Source organism: Poecilia reticulata, linkage group LG11 (genome assembly GCF_000633615.1).
Source record: "Poecilia reticulata strain Guanapo linkage group LG11, Guppy_female_1.0+MT, whole genome shotgun sequence".
Classification (NCBI taxonomy): Eukaryota; Metazoa; Chordata; class Actinopteri; order Cyprinodontiformes; family Poeciliidae; genus Poecilia; species Poecilia reticulata.
The window spans coordinates 22385908-22399594 of NC_024341.1; the positions used below are offsets into that span (position 1 = coordinate 22385908).

The 13687-nt window shown below is 35.9% G+C and overlaps 1 protein-coding gene across 1 annotated transcript in view; it reads left to right on the forward strand.

The window, feature by feature from the left end:
* The window catches only part of tmem65 (transmembrane protein 65), a 30254-nt gene that overhangs the window by 3273 nt on the left and 13294 nt on the right, over positions 1-13687 (forward strand). The window contains exon 2 of the mRNA XM_008422647.2: positions 13580-13624. Within this exon, the coding sequence (XP_008420869.1) occupies positions 13580-13624 (45 nt within the window). The remainder of the gene's footprint in view (positions 1-13579; positions 13625-13687) is intronic.

A 13687-nucleotide genomic window follows, 5' to 3' on the forward strand; every position in this document is an offset into this window, starting at 1 on the left:
GTTATGGAGAATCTGAATTGAACTCATCAGTTTTTTCTAATCTTTAATAACTTTTGTTGAGTCGTGTGTTTTTCTTCTGCTTGCTGTATGGTATTGCCCAAAATCTAACGTCTTATTCAAAAAGTCATATAATACTGAAACTGTTGGAGATGTATTGTTTTAACTGAAACAGATAAAGTTGTACCTCCTGACTGTCTTTATCCTTTTATTTTGCACAAGACAGCTCATTATTACTGTGCACCCAAGCTGCTCATTAAGGCAACGGAAATTCAGCTTTTTCTTTAGCTAATGTATTCCTTTTCCACCTGGTAATTTATCTACTGCCCAGTGAATAAGAGGGTTTTCTTTTRCACATTGATGAACCAAGGAGAGAAGCTTGTATGTTCAGTCTGAAAGACAGTTTTGATGTTTCCTCAGAGACTGTTTTAATTACCCAGAGACCCAGCATTATGTTTGGTACTCGTATTGTTTTCAGGGTTGACTCATAAATGAACCCAATGAACCTTGCTACTCTCCTCCGCACCCATTTATTTAATTTCCTTGAGGGATCAATGAAGTGTTTTTGAATTGAATTATTTTGGTAACACATTTTTTTTTTTTTTCGCAGAGAGTTTTGTGTAAGACACTTCATATCAAATCAATTTCTACATGTGTGATGAAGAATTAAAAACAATAGATATATTTGGCTGAAAATGTTTTTTAATAGAAGTTTCTCAATGGAAAAAAAAGTAAATGAATTAATAGAAGCATTAGATTAATTTTCCCTGTGTTGAATCCCTAGGAAGTTAACACAGAAGGTCACAATGTTTTGGCATTTCATGATTTGTAAAGCACTAAATGTCAAACTAACAAAAGGAGCCCCTTTAGAGACATCGAACTCTTACAGCAGCAATTTGGCACTGACGATATGTTGTCCATGCTGATGATGCACTACCAATTTGACAGCGCTGACATTTGGTGACAGTTTCACCACAAACGACGCCAATCAATGATTGACTAGTTAGTACTGAAAAAAATGGTCCCTTAAAACTGAGTGAAAGGATTCATTCCAAACCAGTGTCTCTACCATTATACTTATTAAAAACCTGCGTGTGTAAGCAATATCAGTGTTGAAAAATATTATTTGAAATTCAATATTTGCCAACAGTGGACCCCTCCCTATTTGAGGTTAAGTATTCACAGACATTTCTATGAAACATAAGTCAAAATTATTTACAAAATGTTTGCGTATTTTTTTGGCAGACCATTTCTAAAATATTGGGGGAAAAACATGTAGCTTGAGAACCTAAAATACTTTGGCACAATGCTACTTGACATGCCAATCAGCGTAAATCAGCCAATCTAGGAGTGTCATCTGTTTTTCTTGGTGCTTATTGTATTCTCAATAATACTTACTAAATCAATAATGGATTTAAGAAAAAAAAAACTGTTGCCGTTAGCTTCTGTCGTAACATTTAGTGTTTGAACTATAAAAAAATAATAATTTTTAGACAGTGTATTCACAGATTTGAGCTATCTACAAGTAGCTGTGGTTCTAACCCCCTGCTGGTCATTCACACATTGCATGCCAATAACATATCTGTTTGATTGGAGTTCAACTGCAGTAGATGCCCATTTCTGATTCTAAAATGGTTCCTAAGATCCTAAAGTTCACATAGCGTTGGAGGCACAGCAGAAATGGAGAGGAGTGATGTAAATGTGGCATTATCAGGACTGATAACGTCATACATTTTTACTTCACATCATGCAGTCTTGGCCACAACCCACACATTTGGTCCCATGATCTTGAGTCTTAAATTTGAGTGACTGCAAACATTTTAAGACGAAATTGGCCTGGAAGTGAAAGAGATTTCTGTATGTTCAAGTTTATAATACTGACTTATCTTCTTGGCTTCGTTTGACTGTTATTGTGCAGTATCATTAACTATAGCGGTGCATCATGCTGCTGCACTGTCCAATGTTTTAATTAGACCGTGAAGCTGAGTAGAGAAAGACGTTAGCGCTGAACGTCTGTGCTAATAAGCAACTTAAACCCCTTTAACTCTAACAACTAATGAGCTAAATGCCACCCAGGAGCAGCAAAGAGGGTGAAAGTGTTTACTTAAGAGCTCCAAAACATTTCTCACACAGTACTTACTAAATTACAATAAATCTACATTTGGGGCATTTTGTAAACTTCTTTTATGCATTCAATTGGCTTGACTATCTTGCGATCAGTTTGGATGTAACAAACACACTTAACAAAACAAATCACAGCTTCAGAGAGATTTTTTTAGTACAATTTATGGTTAAAATGCAGCAAAGATGTTTTCATGTTGGAGCATCATTAATATTAGCCACCGAGTCTGTTGTCAAGTCATGGTGACAGACCAGCTGTGACTGAGTTGGAGCTGCAGTTAGGAAAAAACATCTGGAGAAAAAGAATCTCTTGAGAGCCTCTTCCTTTCTACCCCACATGTAAATTCATGCTTTTGTTGTTTTATAAATCGAAAGCTCTTTTAGTAAATTGGTGTTTAGTAGAGATGTGCTGATCAGGTTTTTTCCTGCTGATACCGATACCGATCACCCATGAGGGCCGATCACCGATAACGATCACATAATAATTATTTTTTTATTATCATAAACACTACCGGTTACATTATGTGGAAAAAAGAACCATGAATTCACCTTAATTTAGACAAAAACTTGTTTTTAGTAACTTTTTCCAAGAAGAAAACTAAACAAAACAGGCATTGTGCTCAAAAAAAGTTGTTTGCGGCAGCTCTTCTTAAAAAATCTTGTCTGTTCTTATTTTGTGTTTCTACCGGATATGAAAAGTCTGCAACTAACATAATTTGAAAGGATGTTGCCATCATTGTTCTCCAGCTGACAATGATCTTTGTTTGTGGACGCCATCACTGCAACAGGGCAATGATTCAGAAAATACTTCCTGTTATTGGGTGCTCTTAATAAGAAGTTAAACTGATGCACCAGTTAAACAGACCTCCTTTTGGGAAGAAATATTATTTTGTCTTAATGTCCCTAGATCTTGTTCCATGACATCTCGTTAAAGCTGTTGTCCAAACCTTCTAATTTCTGTCAGAAGTCTGAAGGAAGTGTCGCTTTGCGTGGTGAAATACTTTGACTGATTCACCAGAACGATTGCAGCAAAAAATGACCCTTAAGCTTAAACTCAGCTTCATTCAAATTAAAAGGTTAGTGTGCAGTATCTGTGTTGTTTACCATTGAGCTTCTGTCTTTTTCTGTTTCTGCTCCAGCTTGACAAGATGTCCCACTGAGTCCAATTAAAATGCACTATCACTGTGGAAATCTGCAATTGCTCATGCTGCTTTGACATATGGGCAGCGGTCACACTGCGGGGTTTTAATGTAGACAATGATGCTTTAGAATATTCCCGTCAAGGCAGCTTGGGTGGCATCACAGGGGATTTTAGGTTATGAATAGGACTTTACTTCACTGGTAAAAGGTTATTATTAAGGGATAATGTAAAGTCCTTAAACTGTACTGCTATGAAGAAAGAATTTCACCTAATGCAGAGAGAGACTACACAGTCGTACAATAAACAAGATGCAACAGTTGAGTATGTTAGTGGTGCCTGTGGCTGGTTACTGATGCAACAAACATGCCATGAGTGCAAGGGTATTTCTCCTTTCTGTTTCTACTGGGCAGACATGGGCACCATATTCAGTTGTTCCACATATTTTTTTTTAATTTGCTGCAGTTGGTTTATCTGCTGTTTTGACACTGTTGAAAAAAATAACTTCTGATTTACTATGGTAATCAACTGGGAATCAGTTTGTTCCTGCATATAGCTGCAGGTTGACATAAATCTGTAGTTATGTGACGTCAAAGCAACGCTGGAATCAGAAGTTCCCTGAGAAAATCCTGACAATCTATCTGTGTATAAACTTCAACACTCCATATATATTTCTCTTTCAAGCAACAAAAAGTCTCCAAAGCTTGTATTATTTAAATAAACTCCACATTTCCATGAAATGCTCATGCAAATCAGCTAGTCTTCTTCCCGCCTCTCACCTGGAGCCTTCCTCACTCGTTACATAAACCTTCCTCCTGATAACCAGCCCTGAAATGTTAAGTATTCCCTCTGAGATGATGAAGTCTTAACATTAGGGAAAAAAAACAAAACACGTTGAATTGTTTCATTTATGTTCACCTGCAGCTCTTAAAATACAATTGTTTGTTGTTTGATGCAGTGGATGTTCATCTACAGTAGAGAACAGTGTTTATTTTTTTTTCTAGCCATTCATGTCACCAAAAATATAGAAGTATGGCAGTACAAAAATATTCGTCATCATTGTCTATAATCCAAGGCTGAATGGTGGAATCTGAGATTGACAAAGTGACTTCCTAAAGGAAACTATTTCCTGCGCTCGCCAGTCTGCAGCTTACAGACACAGCAGTCCTCAGCAGCAGAGGTTCATGCTGCAGCAAGATGTTGGCCAACACCGGTAATATACTGAACATGGCCTTGGGTTTTGTTTTTGAGAGAGAATTGCTTTTTGGGGGGAATCGGAGGGGGGCTTTTATGATGAAACCAAAGCTCTTTAAATTTGAACTGCTCAGAGACTGGAGCTTTCAAGTATTCAGGAATAGTTTTGAACTTTTCTAATGTGAAACTTTGTGATATATTTTATATATCAAAACTCCTATTTGATTTTTATTCATCTTTTTACATAATTGTAATCAATTGTAATCAAGAATATCTTAGGTTTTAGGGTGTATTCACAGCACCCATGTTTAGTCTACTTTTTGGTCTATTACCAACAACTGAAGAGAATTCCTACAACGGCTAAAATCTGCCACCACCCCATTGTTGTTTACATTTTGTGAAGAAGAAAGTTGTGTTCAGAGGTTTTCATATTGTTTCCTTCATTGGTTCTTGGTCCAGCATGACCAACATGTTGAACATATTTTTCAAAGCATTTGGTTTGTTTGACAGATGATACAAATGTTGCAATTTTGGTCCCCAATTTAATTTAGTCTACTGGACTATAAAGTGTGAACATACCCTTACTGTGCATTGTAGCTCTTGATTCAGGTGCAAGAAAAATGCCCCTTCTTCATTGCCAAGTCTCACGCTAGCTGGTTAATGTTTGGTTTTGTTCTAGCCAAGTTGGGTGTGTCTCTACTGGAGGAGGAACAGAAAGAACTGTCAGAAATTGTTTGAGTGTAGATCATGCCTACAGTTGTGTCCATAATATCTCAAACCTTTATAAAAAAAGGTTCTTCGAGTACAGTAGTTACAAAAAACGGTTCAGTTTTACTACAGAATGGCACAAAATAATAGTGTTAGTACTGTATTTTAAGATTTATTGATATTCATTGATTCAAGGAACAAACAGAGGAAAAAATTGTTTAAACAAGAAAGCAACAATCCAAAACATACCATCAGATTTTTGGGGTTTGCAAACATGATCAACTGAAGTTCATCATTATCACAAAGCTTATCACTATACTTTTGTTTCACGGTTGCGGTAAATAATATAAATGGTTGGATTAGGTGGATAATTATAGCTTTTCAGGCTTTCAGGTTAATGGAGGCTTATTTTTTAAACAAACATTTGGTAGGAATGAGGGCAGACTGTCTAAGGGCTTGTAGCAGACGGTCGAATCAATGAAGTATCTTTACTCTCCCCGTCTGCTTTTATTAATTTCAAGCAGGAACATTTCAGTGAAAATAATACCAGATCAGAGTGAGGCTCCATCTAATTAAAGCCACTAAAAGAAAAGGATTAGATGTTTCTGTAGCAGTCATCGAACCGTTCAGTTTATATCGGTTAGCATTAGCTCATGGCTGACTGTTTCTGAACTGGTGCTGGGCTCTCATCAGCAGTTCGGGAGCCTCCGGCAGTTTCTCCCGCACTGCCTGTCATGCCAACAGAAAAGGCTGGACGACATGCTCAAAACATTTCCCCCTGTGAAAACCCTGAGATTTATCCAAGATGTTGGGAGGAATAAGAAATCATCTGGCTCTTAGCTGATAAAGTTTCAGTTTGAGATCCAAACTTTATATTTATGTCTGTTAAATTATCAGTGTGGGCAACACTATTGGTAATTCTTGTTATTGTAGTAGGTATAACACCAAGCCTGCTGTCACTGCAGTATGCTTTCAGCCTTTCACTCACAATATGGTGCCAACACACTGTGACAAGCTTGTCAATCTCATGTCATTCAGCAGTACTAACACTGAGCAGAGCTGTGAACGTAGCACTGATTTCCTCAGAGATTTGAGATGAATAAAGACACTTTCTTTAGGGAAAGCAGTTTGAAGGTGCTGACTGGCAACTAGGAAGTTTGAAAAGGTGCTGATCGGCAGATAAATTAGGTCTTTTTTTTTTATATATATAAAAAAAAAACCTCAGCTGCATCGTGAGGCCGGTTGTGGAGCCTGCCTGGCCAGCCACAGCGTGATGTCGCTTTGAACTGAGCAGAAAGTACTGCCTCATGCTGGGGGATTGAGATGAATTTCCAGAGATGCACCACAATACTTGACAAGTGATTGTAGAATAACAGGGTTAAAATAGGAACTGTGGAGAGAACCGGAGTTAATGCTTTGATCTAACAAGTGCTTTTACACTAGGTGTGTTATTTCTCCCCAAAGTGGACACCTGAAGTATTCACACTTTAAAACATGCAGGGCAATTACATGGCTATTTATGCATTTATCAGCAAGATTGTTGACAAATCTGTTTTAATAGTTCAGTGCCTCTTTAGCAATAATCAACAGCTCAGGAAACATTTTTTGCAATATTACTGAATTGTATTGCTTATATTAGTCTTTAGATTTCCGACAGAACCTTACATTGATTCTGTATCATTATCTGATACTCTTATTCTTGTTGCTACAAGAAGTCCAGCAGTACCTGAGATTTCAGTTTTGTTGGACTAGAAACACACTATAAATCCTAAAGGAAGATTCTTAATTGCTGGCACTAGCTGGACTCTGTCCTTTGTTGTTTTTGCAGACATCTGTGCTTTTCTCTTACTCAGCCCATAAGCACTACTGTGTTCTCCCTGTTGTTTGGCAGGCAGCTGAGGCATTTTCCCACTGGAGCATCTCCTCCTAAATAGCTTTTAACTTCTAAGCAGAGAGAATGTATGACACTACATTAGACCTCAGCCGTTGTTATATTATTGATGAAGTTCTTATTGTTCTGTAAAAAATAATAAAAAACCCCTATACATCAACACTCTCAGAAGCAAACCTTTCTGCACTCTTTAACAAACTTGAGCATTTTCCACATCAGTTTAATATCTTCAGAAACCACAAAGGTGTGCAAGAAGTCGACATGTCCATATTGATTTCAATGTCAGCAAGTAATTTACCATTTTTAATCTGGAATTTTGATTTTTATAGAATTTTGACTTTGCAAAATTCAATCAAATTTTGATTGAATTTTTGATTGAACTTGACCTTGTGGTCAAGTTATTTGTATAGTAATTAGTAATACATCTGAGGTATTAAATTTGGCCATTTTTTCTCTGAATCGGCTAAGTCTCCTGGCAGAACCACAAGGGCAAACTAAAATTGGCATTGGCTTAGAAAGGTTGATTGGTGCTTTATGAATAATGAAGTTCTGCTGATATGTCATTTTTTTCTTATCACCACACTGCATTTCATTCTGAAGACTAATATTTTTTTATTCAGTAATTCCGATATTAATTTTTCTCATTGTGTAATTATCATATTCAGCTGTAGATATTGAGGCAGCTTCTTTAATTAAAGATTATAAATTCCTGCTCAGTTTTGTGATATGTTCAAATGAAGCATAAAATATACATTCATATTGCACTACTGTRACAAGAAGCTGCAAATCCACAGATCATCTATTACAATTAAAAACATAATTTGTATTCAGAGCACAAACGTCCGCAAAATCTCTTATTCAATGGCACATTTAATTAGGCCGACTCATATTTATGTGTCAACATTCATCACAACGTAAAATCTGGTGTCTCAAAAGGGACACTCTTATTTTTGAATTTATTTTAGAAAGATGGTATAAAATATCATTGTGAGAGGCAGAGGTGGGTTTGGCAGATGGTGGCTCATGTTCTTTATTTGTGTGACATGAAGACACTTGAWGGGATTATCTCTCCTCTGCATTCTCGATATTTCTCCTTAATTTTATTTCACCCGTTAACAAACAATCAAGCAAATTGGGTGTGCCAACTGTTTTGGTTTGGGTTTTAGAAATTCAAAGGGGTTTTAACAGTATTTCGTTCTAATTCAGGTTGAGAGTTGCTGAAACATTTTAATATAGAAATTAACCCTTAACAAGCCTGCTTTCTCTGTAGTTTGTTTTTGGACTCTGTTGCCTGATTTGTTTTAACTTAATTACACAGCAGTGGACCATGTTTCTCATAAGTTTTATTAAAAAGACACAGTTAAATATTATTTTTACCATAAACAAAGTTATACTAACTCAATATGCTTTTTACAAGGATATTATAGTTCATTCCCTGAGTTTACAGTCAAGTACAAATTGCAGATAATTAGTGACAATGTTTTTCCACAGGCTCCAATGTTTGAACTTAAAATGTTCTGAAAAGCAAAGGCAAAAATAAGTTTTTTGTTTGTTTTTTTTTTTCACAGTTGAGTAACTTTAATTAGTGTCAGATGCCTTCAGTGGTTCGGATTTCAGTGTTGAACTTTTCGCTGATGATGAAACGGTATTTTTGACCTTCAAAATCTTTCTAAATGCATCACAGGATGATTATAATTGATAAAAGCATGTTGGCATTATGATTATGAATGAATTTGTTCAGGCATCGGCTGTTAATAACTGCGCTAATGTTGTATTCAAATATTCAGATTTATTCGCAGGAAGATCTTGCTTCTTGTCTGCTGATCAGGTTGGCCTTATGCTGCAGAAGCTGTTCCACCGTTGTTAATCAGCAGCGTGAAAACAGACGGATGAGGCAGCATCTGCAGCCGTCTAAATATGTACACACATTCAGACTGTTTGATTTCATTTCACACTGACATACGAACTGTGTTTGTCACACACAGCTGTCAGTTAGAGCTTTATGAGCTAGTCTCCATTAGCAGGGTACAGCTCTTCTTTATGTTACTGCTGCTGGTGCATAAAGTGCTTTGATATTTATTTTTTCAGTCGGGTCTATTTCTGGACGTAGGTCCCAGGAGTCACAGTGTTTGTATTCACACTGAACTCATTAGTGAGTCAGATTCAGAAAGGCAGAAAATGGGTTATTCCCAGTAGGTGACTAGATATTTACAGCACTGCTTAGGAAATGAATAGTCTTAAGAATCAACAGGTGTATTTCAAATGTGTGAAGTTTATTTGTATTGCACAGAACACAAAGGATTAAATGGATGTTATGTTGCATCCTATGTAACAAGATATGTAACATAACATCCTTTTTAGAAGAGCAKAGTTTTTGTAGCAGAAAATGAGAACAAGAATATGTTTGATCAGGAACTTATTAAAGCACAGTGATGTATTTAAAAGTGATGTATTTAAAAGTGATTTCTTGCAACTTTTATTAAGATTTGATATCTTTTTGCATTTTTAGTCATGAAAGCACAGCAGGCTATATTAACAGGACTCATCATTCAGGATTACTGCATCCTCAGGAGAGCCTGTTAGGAGGTTGGATGCTCATTGTGCCAAATTACATGAATGTTTATTCATTATTACTGTAACTCATTCACTGGGATTTTAGTGATTTTTATATTTGCTTTTGTGATGGTTCTTTTATATATATTTTTTAAACTGAAAGGTCCAAATTGGCCTAAAATATACTAATCAGTCCATCTAGACCACATTTTACAAATATCCACTTCTTCATCACTTCAGATAAATTTTAAAACCATAGGTGTTAAGCAACGTAACTTTGCCAGCTGGGGGGATACCAAAAAAACGAGAGATTTGTTCTTTGTTTAGGAAAAGAGTTTAGAAAAAAAAAAGCAGATGGTATGCTTGGGCTTTAAGCCAGATTTATAATACAGTATGTTGTGATGAGATGTGTAGTTAAACAAATTAATAAAAAATACCATTGATTTTTTTTTATTGGAGTTTAAGAAAATATTCTCCCTGCACCATTTATAACCAGACACTTCAGTGAAACACTGGCTGTCCTAAAGAGATTTGCCCTTTCATTCCCACAATGATTACAAACTGTCCAGCATTAGAATCATTTATGGTCCCATAAGTTATTGTGTTTCTAAATTAACTCAAATTAGCATTTTACATTTTCAGTATACAAAGTGACACCATGGCATATGTCACTTTGGTAAAGCAAGTGTTTTGTTGTCTTCGGTGCTGCTTAGGATAAATTTGCATTATGATAGACTATAAATATTTTATTATAAAGTGATTTTATGTGTATGGACTAAAGAGTATTTACTCAGTTCTTCAGTCCTGCTTTACAGATGGAACTGGTTCGTGGTCTGACTACTCTAGGGCAGCATATTTGCATGGTTTCATGGACCAGCAGTTGGGATTAATTTGTTATATACTATACTTATTTTCTGTATGCGTTTTTAAAATGCAAAAAAACCCCACCTATATTTATTTTAAGATACTGAATTCTAATTTATTTATGTAATATCTAAAAGACTTTCCAAATTAAATATATTTTTTGTTTTCATGTAAAAAGGTTTGGAAACAAGAGGAATTAAAATTCTTCTTAAAGAACACAACCTATCTGGAACGTGTATATATATAACGTGTATATAAATAATACTTGTCTGATATCAAGACTTTTAGTTAAGTTTTCTGAGTGTTTGTTGTGATGTTTTCTTAGTACACTGTTTGTCCTTTAGCAGCTTGGCTCTTTCCTGATGATTTTGCAACTGAGAAACTATATTTACTGTCACTTCCACGTTTCTTCCCTGCCCCTAGCCAGCAATGGTAGGAGGGGCATTTGTTGCTTAGCAACTTGAGATTCAAGCTGAGTTGGATATAGGGCATTTTATTCTTGTGTGAATATGAAAGGCTTATTTCTTAAAGAATGAGTTGGTCAGAGGTAGAAAACTTAGATTTGTTACATAAAGTGTGTTTATTGCTTGAAGCAGAAAACTGTTTTTTTTTTATTGTTTTATTTGAAAAGAATAAGATGAAAACAACGACCACATATGAGCTGTAGCTTCACTCTGAGAACACAGCAGCTTCATAGAACATATGATTATTAAAAATAAAGGAAAAGAAAAATCTACGATTAGATATGTGCTAATGAGTTCAATTGAAAACTTTTTGTTTTGATTCCTTTTGAATATTTGCCATGGATACCTCTGTCTCTTCTTATATTTCCATCCTAGTTTTTATAGCCATCCATCTGATGATGCCATCACTTCCCGAATAAAGATTTTTGTCGATCTTTGCCCTGCCAAGACACATCCTCGTCGTCCTGAAAACAAGCCATTTTCCATTAATAAAATGAGGAAAGGCTTCAGAATTTAAATGGCCACCTGCAGGCGTAATGATTGTAATCTTCCCCGGTTCTTCAGCTGACAGGTAAACCCATATCCTTATTAACTGCAGAAATTTTCTCATCTCCTCCACTCAGTCATCTTTATGTCTTATTGCTATTCCACCAAACAAAGGTTCTGGTGCATTTTTTGTCCTAGTTATTCTTTACTGAAATATGAATTTGTTGCATTTCTGTATGAAAAACATATTTTCTGAGGCCAGTTTATTATAGTTTGCTTAGAAACATTTGTATTTTTCTCCCATTTTGTGTCCTGTTGGACGTTTTTACTCATTTAGAGAGACAGTGCCAGGTATATTTATCAGCGTCCGAGGTAGAGATGAAATAAAAACCTGCTCTGTGAGGTTATTGCAGCAGCATAACACTATATTATTTGGTTGCAGGGCAACTGTCAATTTTCAGTTTACTGGTGTAGTTTCTGATGGGACTTCCTACGCTACAGTCAGTTTTGGAGATTTGATGCAATGTTTTCGTTGGTTACCTTAATTTTAATGGCATGACTTGAAATTTTTGCATGCTAGTAATATTTTGGGTCTGTTTCCTTTGGGAAACATTGTGGGTGCTTATTTTTGGTGGCCAAGATCTTAAAGCTCAAAGAAAAGGTGGAACATTGTGACGAAGAAAAGAAAAACAAAAAGAAAAGACTTGAAAGAATGTGGGGTAAAAGTATGGACATGTCATTTGCAGCATTAAGCAGTGGTGTTGCGTTGCATTTTTGTGAAATTGTGAAGTTCTGAGCCTTACCATGTTTATTGTCATATTTTTACTTCAGAAAAAACTTGAGGCTTAATTTCACATCTAAATATGTAGATATTGGCTTTGCAAAAAGCATTTAAAAGTGAATTTTATGGTTTTATTCCAGATACTTTATCTTTAGGAAATCACATCTCACCAAATATCAGTATATCAGTTTAAGTCAGTTTTGTTTATTAATCTAAAAATATTTTCAGCTGACCGTTATAAATGGTATTTTTGAACAGCAAGTCAATTTTTTTGTGAGCTCATCTGCCAATTTGAAAGTTTACGTTGTTTCTGTGCAGCCACACTGACAGGACGGTTTCAAACTAACGAACGTTTCTATATTTACTTGTTGTGAGTCTTGAGACAGCTGCAGCTGCTTCCTAATGCTGCTGACAGATGCTTTTTTTAAAAGGAAGGGAAAAGAGGAAATTTGTGCCCAAAGAAATGTTTGGAGCCAGATTTAATATTTTAAATGTGTAAATATTTTGAAATGACTCAAAAAGGAAAGCCTTTATTTCTTAGCCTTTTTTTAAATTTAATAATTTTATGTTTCTACTTATTTGAAATAATAATAATAATAAAAACATTGCCCATTTCTTCTTAAACTAAACCCGATCCTTTGAATAGAGCTGTGTTATGTCTTTTGTCTTGGTGGTTGTTTCTTGATTTTTGCCTCATTAACGCAGCAACACAACCTTCTCCCTGTTTGAACTCTTGGCCTAACTGCTTTATTTTCCCAAAGCGTGGTTAAACAAGAGTATGAACTCTTAGAGGTCTTAAAGTGATGAACCCAGCAGATTACTCTGCACCTGTCATTGACTTTTCCTTATAATTGGTCTTTAACTCTGATCGCAGTCTGACACATTTCTGATGAGTCATTTCAGTGACACTGCACAATGAATTATCCAAGAGTTTAACCATCTGTTGTCTCTTTGATTTTTATATTAAAAATGCTTGATTCACGCTTTAGTTTCAGTTAATTTTTCAAGTGACACACATGTTTGTATCTTTTGTTTTCTATCATAAAAAAATAAGTGTTGTAATTGGTGTTAACATTTAACAGAAAGATTTTTTTTTATTTCAAAGACACATTGCCATGGAGACCATACTATTTTTAGATTATAACTCCTGATCCAAAGCAGAATATCCTACAGATCACTTTCTCAGCTTTAATGGTGAGTCCAAGCAGTAACTTCTGCTGAGTAGCTCTGCAAAGAGTCAGTGGAAAGCATTGGTGGAGGATGTTCATTTTCAAACAGATGAGTCGACTATAATGTGCAGCAGCAGCTGTGTTGCAGCAGCCTCCAACCGCAGCCGTTAGTTAATGAGAGAACTTCTGATGTTTCCTTTTTTCCCCCCTCAGAGACTCTGGAGCCGTCGCCGCCGACTACAGCCCAGATCAGATATGGTGAGGAATGAAGTCTGACACACACACACACACACACACACACCCACACACACACACACACAC